The 15112-nt window shown below is 30.5% G+C and overlaps 2 protein-coding genes across 2 annotated transcripts in view; one reads left to right on the top strand and one right to left on the bottom strand.

Annotated features, from left to right (window-relative positions):
- The first annotated feature begins 10364 nt into the window (after nt 1-10364).
- On the top strand, nt 10365-13474 carry LOC134274185 (neuropeptide-like protein 30). The gene is made up of 4 exons (XM_062756442.1): nt 10365-10479; nt 10945-10959; nt 11443-11487; nt 13218-13474. Exons 1-4 carry the CDS (start codon nt 10446-10448, stop codon nt 13385-13387), a joined length of 264 nt encoding a protein of 87 aa, XP_062612426.1. The 5' UTR covers nt 10365-10445; the 3' UTR covers nt 13388-13474.
- A 916-nt stretch (nt 13475-14390) lies between these two features.
- The window catches only part of LOC134274241 (fibrillin-1-like), a 56474-nt gene continuing 55752 nt past the window's right edge, over nt 14391-15112 (bottom strand). Inside the window, exon 24 of the mRNA XM_062756504.1 lies at nt 14391-14808. Within this exon, the coding sequence (XP_062612488.1) occupies nt 14752-14808 (57 nt within the window). The 3' untranslated portion in view covers nt 14391-14751. The remainder of the gene's footprint in view (nt 14809-15112) is intronic.

Below are 15112 nucleotides of genomic sequence, written 5' to 3'. Positions count from 1 at the left end.
CAGAAACATGGAGAATCAAAACGCCACATAGACATTGTGAGGCATAGTAATGTGACGCAATATCTCAAAAACACGCCTAGAAACCTATTGATATTATTACTTTAATATATGTGGGACATACTTAATTAGAAATATACAAAATATGAAAAAAAATTAAATGACAAGTATTCTTTCAGCTTCAGGTCCTTCTTCCACTCAATAATTATTGACAGGAAAAGCTCCGAGATGTTCCTTCAAGGTAAAACAAAAATATTACAGTGGATGAGTGTCCGTTTCCCCTTACCACAATCCCCTTTAAACTCTTGATTTACAAATGAATTGGACTTTAAGAGTGAAATTTTTATTTACAAATATCTTTCGAATCTACTACCGTATTAGTGTAAATTTTAGCGAAGAGCAAATTTAACGATTTCTTCTTACAAATGGGTACTTCATTTTAAGCGAGAGGTAATTTTTGCGATTTTTTTAATGTTTACTAAAGAAGCTATAACAAATAAAATGCAATTAATTTTTAGCGACATTCAATTTAGCGATCTCAGTACCCTCGGTAATATTGCCAATAACCCTCGCTAAAATTCTACTTATACGGTATTTTAAGGGAATCGTTAGACCAGAAAAGCATTTGTCATTGTATATTAAGTATTTTGAATCGGAGATAATTTCTTCTACAAATGAAGAAGACATATTGAAAGTTTAAAGGAAGAATTTCCAGAACCTTTTTTTTTTTCTTTTCATTTTTTGGACTTTTCATTCAAAAAGAAATATATTTATTTGTACATGTATTTTATCAAACAAAAAATGAAAGTATTTAATGTCATGTTAAGTGTGTAATGTAATATATAAAATAGATCAGTGAAAATAAGAGAATTGGGGCAATTGTATTATTATTAGATAATTTGTCTGGGAAATGTAAGGATTTATCTGCATCAATGAAACATTTATTTAAGTAAAATCACTAAATACATTACAACATTTAAGCCACGTAATGTAACATCTATTATAATCATCTGATGCTTTTTTTTATGAGAAATAGCAAATAGCAGTATGGTTCAAGTTTTAAATAATTATGTTTGTATGTTTTTTTGTTTTTTGTTTTTTTTTCCGTAAGGCATTAATGTTTTAGTTCAAAACATCAAAGATTCTTTAAAGCTTTCCTGATTGCACATTTTTATTACATAAATTTCCCTTTTGTTTTTCATTTATGAATAAGTAGACAAGTGACCTGATTTTTGTTATCTTAAAGTTTATTTGCATTTCCGTGTCACCGAAGTCAATTAAAGCTTGTGAGTATATTTATAAGCAAACAACGAAGATTAATGAACATACTACACAATCCACAAAGAACAGTACTTAAAAATATTTTTTATAACTGGTATAAAACAAGTTACTCACCATTGAACTTCTTGATGTATAGTAAGTTAACAAGGAATCGTTGACAGATCCCTCCCCCTCCTCAGATCATTACAAAGAGCACGCGGCGGGTGTGACCGGTCGACATGGATGCTCAATCCTCTATGTCACCATATCAGATGTTTTGGAGGTCCGTGATTACTCTGTTCTAATTTTTTTTTTATTGTTAAATGGACATTTAATCTTGTTTGTTACATTTATCTCCATATATTCCTGAAACTTGAATAACTTAGCTCTTTGTACTATCACAATATTTTTACAATTATTCTCATCCTGATTATAAAACTTACCTTGAAGTAATTCCTTAACCCCACATTAAAAAAGAAGAAAAAGCAATTTTCGAAGAAAAATATGAATCTCAACCACATAACACGACCAAAACTTATGAACATTAAAACGATAGAAAAACAAATGTATCGTTTAAACAAGTTAATTTGTACCTTCCTATCCTATAGATTCACAGTTGCATTTTACAAGTTGTGTCTGTTTATTCTTGTTAATAATACACGAGAAGTTTAGAATACCCATTATTACAGACTAACATAAATGCAGTTTGTACACTTTTAAAGAAAGGTAACTCTTTTGAAAACGAAGGATTTAAAATGTTCTGAATGTTATTATCAAGTCAGGTTTTTTGACGTATTTTTACAATCAGTCATGTATTTTTTCCCATCTCATGTTTCAGTCTATTATTAACAAATTTTCAACACCTAGAAAATAAAGTGCTTTTTAAGGTTTTTCATATTATTATTAATTCATTTATTTATTTATTTTTTATGTTTTCTGTTTTTTTTTTTTTTTTTTTTTTTTTTTGCTCATACGCAGTCAGTATAGCTATCTGTTGTTGTGCAGATTTAATTCATGTATTTGTATTATAAAAAATGCAAGTATACGTTAAATTCTACGTAAAAGTTTGGTATTAGTGCTAAATAATTAACATGAAAATCTCAATCATGATATGATACTGATGTTTAGTATGTTCTCGAGGAGATAAAGTCTTCAAGCAAGGGTTCTAACTGAAAACTTTTAAAAGCAGTCCTGTTTTGGAATGGAATTCATAAGAAACAAAATTTATTTATGAATATCCACATGCAGTAAGGTAGCATGCAGTAAGTTATCCATCGAAAAGCTTTGCAATTATTCCTACAAATAAATTTAACAACTTTCCTTCAACTAGAATAGCTGATTTATAATCTGTTGCGTTTCTGTAAAAAGACATTGAGATAAACGGACTACTAAACTGTTAAAAAAAACGTTAGTTAAAAGCAATATGAGCTGCATATTTTGAGAATTTTATTTTGCTATTCGAAAGTGCTGTTAAGATATTTTGATGTAATTTAAACCTTTATGATAAGCTAGACAACATAAAGAAATGATTAAAAAGTTCCAGACGACAATTATGAGTTTTTGCGTCAATCTAAGCTCATAAATAGTTCTTCCATCGCAAATATGAACGACAGAAGTTTAAATACGTTCTTATTCCTTTTATTAAAATGGATAGATCTAATTGCAATTTTTCAACAAAAATTTCCGACATCAAAATTGCAGCTCATATTCCTTTAAGGGTCCTCCACACCATGTGACTTGTGACGTATGTAGAGAAAAAATACTTTTACTTCTGGTTTTATGTAGTTTGTGCGGTTACGATTTGCCCAGCGTCGCCTATAAGAGAGACTTAGAAACGCTTTAGAGATAGGGTTTTGTCATGGGAAAAGTAGCCAGTACACTGAAAGCGACACCCTAATCATAAACAATGAACACATGGCATGGTCAAGAGTGACCGATAGAAAAAGATGTCCGATTTTTTTCTATAAAAGAACAACAGACATCTGGGTTTATATTACATAATAATTCGTAAATAACAGGTGCCAGTATGACGACCTGGCCCACGCGGCCTCGGTCAGGTCAGGTCACCTCGTGGGCCAGGTCCCGGGTCCTTATTTCACCATGTTGACCTCAAAAGGGGTAATCAATTGTTTTGTTAAACCGATATATATTGAAAAACATGAATTTCTAACCGTTATCAATTCTTTCTTTGATCGGGTCAGGATTTGCTACACTCCGTATAGTGAAGTTGTTTACATTGACGTCTGCAAGTCGTGTAAGTTTTTGCATAATGTTTTACTGATTAAAATTATATTTGGTTGATAGCGACATACATTGTTATAACTAACGATTATATTTCCTCTACCCAGTCAAAATCTAACACAGAATTCAACTCTTTACAGAGCCGCTTCTACATTCCAGAACTGAATTGAAACGATATATTGAAATAAGTAAATTTAAACCGTTTAAGTTAACGATAAAATTTTGCCGTATTCTGCATGTCAATTCGAAACAGACCATGCACAATTTTAAAAAAAATGTTGTTTTCTCGAATAATTATTATTTTATGCATTTAATACACTCAAAAAGGAATTTTTGATTAAGAGGTCATTATTAAGCGATTTTTAATTATAATGACCAGGACATTATATCCCATGTGCAGTGATTCCTAGGTCATTATTTGCGGTAAACTATACAATTTGGAGTCATCGTTGTGTTTTAAAGCTTTCTTACCGGCCAATCAAATTGGAGTATTATCAATAGAGGTATAATAATACATAATAATTCGTAAATAACAGGTGCCGGTATGACGAGAACTTTTAGGATACTTATTTATACTTTCAGGCTAATAAACCCAATGCCATACGATCGTCAACAGAGTCTGTGTTGAAAGTTGATATTTTTGCACACTCATTTGTACGTTTTAATAAAACATTATCCCATTGTATGTTTATAAATATTGATGCATTAGTGTGTGTTTCTAGTTTTCCTCTTTTATATCTGTCCAGTTCAGTAGCCAATAATGATAAACTTTCTATAGTATGGTGACGTATGCGGAAACTTGCCGAAAGGTTTGAGTCCCGGGCAACAAGAAAGATAACTCCAAAAAGAAAATTTGATACCAAAAATTTTGAGAATATTTTTTCAACATCAGTGCATCTAATCTCAATTGAATTTTCTGGTGTACATGTAATCTAATTCATTAAAGCTTCTTCTATACAAAATGGGTCTTCCTTGATTTTTCTAAAGATGTATTTTAGAGAAATTGAGTTTCATTTATTTTTTTATAAATTAAATAAATTTCTCTAAAAAAAAATATGTCGATTGAATAGAATTACGTTTTTATGGTTATTCTGTGAGCTTAAAAATATACGATAGGGTAAGACATTTTTTTTTTGTTCTACGTATGAAAAAGCCTTCGCAGCTAGGTTAAGACCGCCAATATGAAATACATCTCAAAATATTCCGTGAAGATCAATATAAAGTTGATATTATTTTATAAAGATGAGTTTTTATTCAATGGGGATTTTACTATTGCATATGCATGTATGGGGTCTCTGCTGAGTTTGCCAAACCGACTTCACTTCCATCAGCTGTTTGTCATGGGACACGTCTAAAATTAGAAAAGGAGTGTAGGACTCCAAAGATCGTATAAGTACAACGATATACAAATAATTTATTCACTATAAAATTGATTGTGTTTTGTTTAGGATAAATTCCTTAACCAGAGAAGTGCTGGGAGCAACTTCTTGATGCCCGGGAATGAGATAAAATCTAGCCGTCTTTTGATAAACTTTGTATATTAGGTTTATACACATTGAAATAATGTAAGATTTCGGGGAAAAAAAACAACAGCTCACAACTTGCTCCCAGCACTTCTAAAAATAGTAGGGACAATAGCTACAAGTGTACAAAAAAATCATAATCTATAGTTAAGCGGATATCGTTGAACTTTTGAGGTTCTTGAGTGGTTGTGCCTATGATTTCAGTGCATTTATTTAAGAAATAAGGTATCATTTTTAACTTTTATTGGGATGTAAAACGGGTTGGTCACGTGATCAAATCTCATTAAGCCCGAATGGCTTTATGAAAGATTTGATCATGTGCCAACCCCTTTTACATCCGAATAAAATTCAAAAAAATGATACCTTATTACTTATATTTACAATTGTGGTTAATTTATTACAAATAATAAAGTACTTTAGTACAGTTTGAAATCCATAAAGTTAGTTTTTCAAAACTCAACGGTATAAATTGAATGTGTTGATAACGTCTATCGCTTTTGACGTCACTATCAAATTACATGTACGTAGATCGCTTATGACTATACAATCAATTTATGGTCATTGACGAACGTGTTTTACGTAGATGTAAAAACGCCTTGTTCAAACAGTGTTATATAAGGGAAAACATTTGCAATTGTAAATATATATAAATGTGCATTACTGTGGCTTACTATGAGACATAATCGCTTTCAATTTAATAAGACTGGAATTATTGATTGATGCATTCAAAAATATAACTCAATTTTTGTCAGAGCACACCTATTTAATCTTAATTTTCATATTAAAAAGCTTTCATAGAAGCTTCATCTATGTCTAAGTACAGAGAAACTGCGAGTCAAACTAGTCCCTGACGTCATCGCAGTCAGTACAGCGAGATCAAGGTGGCTTTAATTCTACATTCAAATACCGTAGTTTTTTTTACGACAAGATAAGTTACATATTGATTTATATTTACAATATTTATGATAAATGACTGCATGTAAGATTGTTTAAAAAAGAAAATAAGTATTTATTTCCTGAGATTTATTTTACCGCGACGTCATAATTGATTTCTGAAGCTCTGCATTAGCTGAGGTACCCAAAGGAGTCCTAAACCTAGCTGTGTTGTGAAAAATATCCTGCAACTTTTTAAAGGTTGATATGCTTGTTAAAAGCAATGCTCAGTAATATGAAAACATAAGCTGTGGGTGTGTGGAGGACCCTTAACTTCTGTATTATCAATAAAATGTAGCAGAACAACATCCTCAATCCCATTAACAGTACCTCTCTCTCTCTCTCTCTTTTCTTTTGAAATGTGAAATCGTCATAAGGAAACAAAAAGCGAACATTTTTTCATCTCATGTCAAATTTGACCTGATCTTTTTAAATGTGTATATGTAGCATCTAACAACAAAACATGTAGCTCTATAGTGTGTAATTTACAAACCTCTTTATTATTTCTTAGAGTTATAACCTTTTAATAGTTTTATCCGGGTGATTTGATTTTATAACAATTTTCATTCAAAGGCACCATTTCCCACATAACGTGATCGATGTAATAATCTTGATTCCAAAGTCCTGACTGGTAAAAACGGGATGCTTAAATCTTCCTTGGAAACTGAGCCGCCCTGGGTCAATTGTGTATAATTCAGACTAACTAGAAGGAAATCAATGTTAACTCGTTTCTCTCCTTAGATTATATAAAAAGAACTCAAGAAAAATTGTTCCAAGCTCAAAATACGACTACGTGCCCAGGATTCTAGACAATGACAGAATGCTACAAGGAACAGATAATTTTACATTGGAAGGACAAATTGTTGCTGTCTACGATACCTCCCTAGTCGCATAATCAATCAAACTTTGATTTAATTAGCCTTGAGCCATAATCCTGTTCGAATCTTATGACAGATTTGGTCAATTGATAAGTGACGTCACCACATTGATAAATAGAATTGGTTTACTTCATTAAAAGTTTATTCAACCGTGACAATGAAGGGAATAGGTATCTTCATTCTCCTGTTTGTGGTTGGTGAGTATCATTATATTGAAAAAAGAGAATAAATTCAATCAGCAAATTTAAAGCAACTTTGATGTCAGAAATTCTGGTTAAAACATTGTAATTAACTATTCATATATCATTAAAAGAACATAAAAAATAATTAGTAGTTTATATTTGCAGTCGAAGAATTATTTATAAGGTTTGACTGTCGTCCTTCACAATATGAATTTTGTATACAATATTAAACATTCAATCGAACAGATTTCTTTTCTTCAGAAACTATTATATTTAGTACTCTATTTTGTTCTTATTTATCATTAAGGTTTTTTTTTACATACAAATTTTCCAAAACAGCATATTTTAACAGCATAATCAAATTGTCATAAATGCAGCTCATTATGCTTTAACAGATTAATGCGAAATTTAAAAAATAGAAATATAATATGAAAAAATAGATGAAATGAAAATACAAATAAATAAAATTAATTGGCTATTAGATTAAGATTAAATAATCGGTTGTTAAAAATGAAAGATAGTGTTTTTTAAAAAGCTAGTTTCATGAATAAAAATTAGTCCTTAATTTTTTTGATTTCAATAATACTAATAAGTATCCTAGAGCAGATGTATCTCTTCAATTTGTTTTCACGCTCAAATTTCTATAACAAAAAGATCTTTAATAAACACTAAAAATTTTTGTTTATAATCCTTAAAAGGTGTAAGAATCAAGTCGATGCTTTTAACTTCCTCAGATTTCTTTTTCAAGTGATAAACCGTTATCATGAAATAATTTTCTTAAACTTCAGTTATACATGTACTTTGAAATGATGCCGTGACGGATTTTTATCGGAGAGGAGGACGGAATGGCATGCCTTCATTAATTCTTTTATTTATTCAATTAATGTATTGAATTCGTTTGTGTTTCTCGTATATTAAAGCATCTCTTGTTTTATTTTAGTTGGATTTGTAGCAGGTAAGACATTTTTTGTTAGTCAAATCTATATGATACATTTGTATGCATTTTACTGCAAAAAATGTTTTCTGGAATTTTAAGGTGTCATTTCCCGTATATGAAATAAATAAATGTAAACTGTTACAAAATGTCATTCGCAAAAATGTGTCATAGTAATTTAGTTTGATGTAGCATGCCAAACTAGATTTGTGCTCATTAATGTTGTTGATTTAAGAATGAAGTTTATCATATAAAAAAATTAAAAAAAATTACATATGTTTACAGCTAATCGAAATTTTCTCTACAATTCTGATCTTTGGTTAATTTGTTTAAAGGTGATTTCAACCCTTTCGTAAGTCAGTTTTATGGCCATGCATTGAACATGCGCGGTCGAGCTTCAAACCTTAGTCCGTACGGCTATGGACAAAGATCCGGATACTACGGTGGAGGGTTTCCATTCGGATTTAGTTCAGACCAGTCAATGTCTTCGTCCATGGAATTCGATTAAAATGTATGTCACAAGTATCATTAACTTCAATTTTTGATAGAATTTAAATTGAGAAGGACATAAAGAATTAAAAAAAAAAATTAAATTAATATGAAGGCCTCATGATTTTTTTTTTAAATTAATATATTTCTGTTTACTTTTTTTAGTTTTTCAGATTCATTGGAGACGATAAAGAGATGTGATTTTTTCTCGACAAAGCCCACATCTGGTGACTAGATTCTGTCTGTTTAGCTTACTTTTCTATTAAAAACCTCTTCATCTTCAGAAAGTTTATATTTTAATTAGTGAAAAGCCTATCAAAAGAAACACAAGAATGTATCCATTTCCTTAAAGTAAACGTCCTTTTAAGAATAAGAAGACCTAAGAAACAAGAAAGTATTTTGGAAGTAGTCGACAAGTCAAGTTGTTAAAACAATGTCCTATTTCTTTCCTCTGAATATGTAACCAATTCAGAAGATTTATCATCATGAAAAAAATATTGAAAAAATGTTTTAAAAGAAGGACCATCTCATGCGTAATTTCTATATAAGGTTATTTCAAAGACTGTTTGTAACTCCCACTAGACGCGTGTCTTACTTTAAAAAGAAATAATCCCATCCAAACACAATCAGCTCATTTCAGGAATGATGTATAGATGAAACAAACAGACACATTTGTAAAAATATACTGTTTATTTTAATCCTCGATTACGAAACAAACCTATTTCTAATTAAGTTTTGTCAAAAAAAAAAAACCTTTTGATTCTGTCCCATTATGTGTGTTCCCCTCAGTTTGATTACCTTCTTGTCAGTGCTATTTTATAATAATTCTTTTGTACCTTAAGAAAAAAACCTGTTTTGCTACTTGAGAATTCCCTACTTTGAAATTGTATTATCTCGGCCATCAACCTTTGACTTAACTACAACTGATTATCTGCGGTAGAGTAGATATTTTGACATGGAAATTCCTAAGGTTTATTCCAGGATGTTGATAATTTAATTGTTTTAATATAGTGCATGTGTCTTGGTAAGTATATCCAAAAAATAATATTTGTTCCAAATATGAGTAAATATTGCATTCAACTTTGCATTTCAGAAAGAGTAATTTTTTAATTGTAAAAAAAAATCATTAGAATATTGTAACATATTTTGCGACATTCAAGAAGATAACAAAAAAGAAAAAAAAAGTTTTAATCATTAAAATTCATATATGAAGTTTTCTATTATTAACTAATTCACCAACATCATTGATAGGATGAATTTCAAAAGGTCAATCTGAATTAAGGGAGGAAAACATGAAAAGAGATTTGATATTAAAGGACATTAATAAAGATGTAATTTTGAGATTTTACATACTGAAAAGATAGATAATAAACATTGAGACTGTAACTCTCGAAAGAAAAATGTAGAGTTTGGTTCTATAGTAAACTAAATATTAGAGTATTTGCTAATGAAAACTATAATGAACAATAAACAGAATCTGTATTAGGCAGTAATGCGAATTATGAGGAGAAAAAAAGATCCTCGCATATATCTGAAAATAAAATGAGATATATCAAGGAAGGGAACTTTTTTTTATATACTTTTGACTATATTGTTTTCAGCTGAATAATAAACTTGCATGAAAGAAAATGTACTTAATATATATTTAACAATTCATGTTCATGGTTAGTGCAAGTTATTGTTTACGTTAAAGTTCAGTGATCATTAGTGGAAAAAATACATTTCTTATCCAATATTTTCAAATATGAGAGGAACGAAATTTAAATTGAGATACATGAAGACAAATTAAGACAAATGAGTCAAAATCCACACAGAACCAGAGTTCGTTTAAAGATGATGGTTTTACGCTTAATAGCGCGAGGTTGATATATAAGGATATTGCATGAATCCATCGGATTTGGATTTGTATATAAACCTTAGTACACTAATCGTCGCTCATCAGTTACATCGTCAGCAGGTGCAAGTGAAATTTATCCTCTCCGGTGATTAGCTTTTAGACAGGTCCAGAATGAAATCTTACTTGGCTATCGCTCTGTTACTCTGTAAGTATTCTGAATTTATGTACTTTATTATATTGATATATCCTGTATACAGTCGATCAATCGATCGTGATTACATTAAAAAAATATTTCCTTTTTCGAAGAATGCTTTTAAAAATCTAGTTAGATACCGCTGTTTAAATACGTTATACATAAGTATAAATAAAAACGATTGAAAAATAAGAAAAAAAATATTTTAATGTCACTCTGAAAATAACAAGGTTATTTTATTGCATCAAAAATAATTAATATTATATATCTGATTTAAAATGTAACACTTTGTATAAAAAAGAAATAAAAATTCATTATACCTATCCTTTTGGTAAAAGTTTTACATGTGTAGCATTTTAAAATAATTGTGAAATGTTTGCTTTTTATAAATATTTAATCTAAATGGTCATTGCTTTTTTTTATTATTATTATTTGGTTTAAAAGAATTTGATCTCTGAACCAACTTTTTTTTTCAAGGCACATTGGCAGCTGGTGAGTAACATTCATTTTTTCGTAGTAATTAAATTAATTTAATCTTTTCCAATAATTATCTAAAGAATTTCAAATGATTAATTAACAACTTATTACTAATAATAAATTAGTAATAAGACAAATTTCACATCTTTAATGTCGGTTATATATATTCCTATGTTATACGATTTTTTGCTTTCATCATGTGACTTTTTTCATTATATACGACTGTAATGGCTTCGTAATGAATTTTTTTTTAATTTACGAAGAAAAAATATTGAATTCTTCTAATGAATTCAAACGATTTTATTTATTATTTCTCTTATAAACAATCACCGCCAGATACTTAGTATTTTTTTTATTTTATTTAAGCTTTGATATTTCAATTTGTTTTATTCGGAAAAAGTATTGAATAATTATCATAACTTAAGATTTATTTGCATGAAATTAAGATAAGAAATATACAGAACAGATGACAGATATTTATTTTGTTTTTTATTTCAGTTACTGTTGAAGGATATTACTATGGATATGGTGGATATGGCAGAGGTTAGTATTTATATATATAGTATACATACTACATGTACCTGTGCAATATATGATCACCATAACAGTTCACTTCAAAGTTGTAGAACTGTTGCATGAAATATTTGTCTCTGACTATTACAGACAAATATACACCGAATCAAATTTCTAAGTGTTAAAATTTTAAAGTTTTAAAGAACAAAAGCATATAATTAATAATTTCTTTAATTCATAGTTAATGATGCATATTTCAGTTCGATGTTGAGTAAATTTCATGTAAGTATCTCGCCAGAATTTTAAGCAAAGTGTCGAGGAAATGATGTACATTCAAAATGAAAATTCATACGAAATTATCTCCATGGCGTTAGACCTCCACTCGCTCTCATTACATAAAGACATCCTTTACTGTTGCATAACATGTACCCCTGAATAGGAGGTTGACCCATCTGCTGCTACACCTGCTGCATTGATCATTCCAAACCGTTGAAACTCTGTAGAGGGGGAAGGGGTTGACATTTCTTATAAAAATCCCAAATGTGTTCAATGGGATTCAGATCCGGGGATTTGACAGTGCATCATCACATAGAGACATTTTTGTCAATATCCTTGGAGGTTTAGCATGTAAGCGTACTGCTTTTAGGATGGTTTAGACTGCTTGAGATGATGTTAGACTGCATCGAGCACCGATTTCTTATCATTTTCATAACATTGAAATTGTTTGTTTTCATATTTCTAAGATTGTTTCAGGACAATTTAACTATCGTTTAACCTGGTGTGATGCGAAACCTTGGCCTTGGACGAAGATCAAAATCACTTCCTGTTTGGTTATATTTTGTCCAAAGCATTCAAATTGTAATAAATTTGCGATGAAAATGACGCACAGCCGTATAAAGAGAAATGGGTTTAAATGGGTTTTGATACTGGTTGTTAATTTTTAAAAGTAATATCCAAGACAATTAGAGGTTGAAAAAAAGTAAAACATGGTGCAATGATGATCCAGATATCAACTTTCCAACGGCTCTCCATTCTTTCTCAATGGTCATTTGGCCAATGTTTTGTGTTTTTAGAGAAACCAGTTTTTAAAATTTGATAATGATTACAAAAAGATGCTAAATGTACAAAACACGTGCCTCAAAATACAGTTTTGTTGTTTTTAAGCTTCGACACGGAACATTGGTTTTAATCGGTGATATTTGATTTTCTTTCAACGACTCATTTGTAAAGGAGAAATGCAAATATCAAACACGCTAGAGATCTGCAGCTATGCACTTCTTTGAACAACTAGTATAAAATGGCATATTCGGCAATACACACTTTAGGTGATACATGTATGACTGGGAGAGTGTCAAATTTTTTTCCTTAAAGTTCTTGTAAAATTTTTCAAAAATAAGGAAATACATTTGTATTCACACCTCATTTCCTTTAGAAAAAATTATCTTCCCAATCACACGTAATCAATTCTTAACTTTTTATTAATGTGGTTTTTTCACCTACATACCCTCTCTTTTTTATCTAAGGTCAGGAAAGGGGAAGGCAAACATCCTTAAAGAAACGCTTTCATATACATATCCCTTTATTCTTAAAGCATTCATGGAAGATATTTCTTATATATATATATATATATATATATATATATATATATATATATATATATATATATATATATATATATATATATATAATATTGTACTCCTCATAAGCATTTATAAACATTAACAAATTACAGATTTCATACCATTTTTTCTTTTTTTTAGGTTTATATGGAGGATTCTTTGGTCGTGGCCTATACAGTGGTTTTGGTGGATATTATGGATATCCCTACCGCGGGTACGGTTATGGTGGGTACCACGGAGGTCTGTACTACAACCCAGTCCATGGACTTCACACCCACAGCCACCATGATTTTGACCATCCCGTTTACTGATCGTGCTGTTATCCCAGGTTAATGACCTGGTTTTACTGATTGATGTTAATTGTTCAACTATTATTAAAATTTGTATAAAAATAATAATACTTTCTTTTTATGAAATTAAAAAGGGAATTTCAACTGCATTTAAAAGCCTTGGGATAAATGAATGATATACATTGCATAAATAATCAGAATCATTTTTTTTCTCAGGACAAATCCCTCATCAGATGTATACAATGGTATCTATTTAACTATATTTGTGTATCTATGCACGTATTTAGGAATCCCCAATCGTGGCCCCACCCTACCCCTGGGGCTCATGATTTGAACAAACTGTAATCTACACCATCAGAGGATGCTTCAGTGTAACTACGACGAATTATGGCTTTACTGTTCTTGAATAGATTTTTTAAAGATTTCTCCTTTCTATTCATAAGTTAAATTTTCTTACCCCACTGTGTCACAACCCTACCCCGGGGGTCAGGTTTTGAACAAATTTGAATCTACACTACCAGAGGATGCTTCTACATGAGTTACATCTTTTCTAGCACAGTGGTTTTTGAGAAGATTTTAAAAAATTGCCTTTTGTATTCTAATGAGAAATGAGGGAGTTTTTGTGCCAGGACTTACTACGATCCGGGACCTCGATTTATAAGTCTCATCCGAAGGAACAGTCTCCACGTACCACAGTGGGATTGAAAGCCGTGATGTAAGGAACGACTCCTTACTTCGCGGCTCTAGAGCAGACGTTCTAACCAATGCACCATGCGGGCTACGTGTTTGAGAAGATGAAAATGTGAAAGTTTACGACAACAACGAAGACAACGACGACAGACATCGGACAAATTTTGATTAGAAAAGCTCACCTGAGCCCTCGGCTAAAAAGAGGTACTTAATACTAGTAACCTAAAGTTTGTTTCATTATTGGACGAGAAATCAACGATAAAAAAAATAAAGGTACTGTATACGTACTATAAAATATCTTTATTTCTCAAATAATTAACTAATCTCCTCCATAAATAAGCAAACCGATGCGCAATTGTAATATGACCATTTAAAACAATCATTTTTACCCTCAAATAACATATACGATAAACTCAAGATAGCACCGAATCAAAACTGAAAAAATAAAAGGGAAACACTATTCGACCCAATTGGAGAAAGGTCATGACATCCACGAAAACTGAAAAAGACAACTCGACATACATGTATACATTCAGCAATTTAAGAGTAACAGATATTTTAATGCAAAATATTCAAATCGTCAAGCACCAATCAATGTTGCAAATACAAAAACTCAATAGCAAATAAATAATACTGTTTCTTAAGGATTAAATATATCAATACTAAAGATTTGTTTATGACTTTAAGGAGAGCTTCTAATCACATTGACCTATAAATCTATCAACAGCGTCGTGACAAAATTTGTATTGTACCTGAAATAAAAAAAAACAAATTTGTGAAAGAACAAACATAAAAAAAATCAACCAAATCTAAGGATTTATTGTATGCCAAGTAGATGGTCAATCAGAGACCAACAAGCGAAATAAACAGTTAATATCAATCGCATCATCTCGGGTCCTTCCGTCAGAGGTCGCAAAAACAACCTCAAATGTATTCACATCATTGGATGTTAAGAATTCATACATCTTCTGTTTATAGATATAAGATAGACGGAGTTAAAACTCTCTTCCACAGTTTGTTTTGGGTGATTTCTTACTTTAAATAACGTAAATCTCC

The sequence above is a fragment of the Saccostrea cucullata genome, unplaced genomic scaffold (genome assembly GCF_032062105.1).
Source record: "Saccostrea cucullata isolate Sc308-1 unplaced genomic scaffold, CSIRO_AGI_Scuc_v1 ctg3014, whole genome shotgun sequence".
NCBI classification, from domain to species: domain Eukaryota; kingdom Metazoa; phylum Mollusca; class Bivalvia; order Ostreida; family Ostreidae; genus Saccostrea; species Saccostrea cuccullata.
Note: the sequence above shows the minus strand (reverse complement) of the source record. Positions and strands in the feature narration are given on the sequence as shown.

What these genes read in the sequence shown, in the direction of transcription:
- LOC134274185 (XM_062756442.1), top strand. Translation starts at nt 10,446, where the DNA reads ATGAAATCTTACTTGGCTATCGCTCTGTTACTCT. An exon ending in ATATGGTGGATATGGCAGAG is followed by an intron (nt 11,488 to 13,217) that starts GTTAGTATTTAT and finishes TCTTTTTTTTAG; the next exon opens with GTTTATATGGAGGATTCTTT.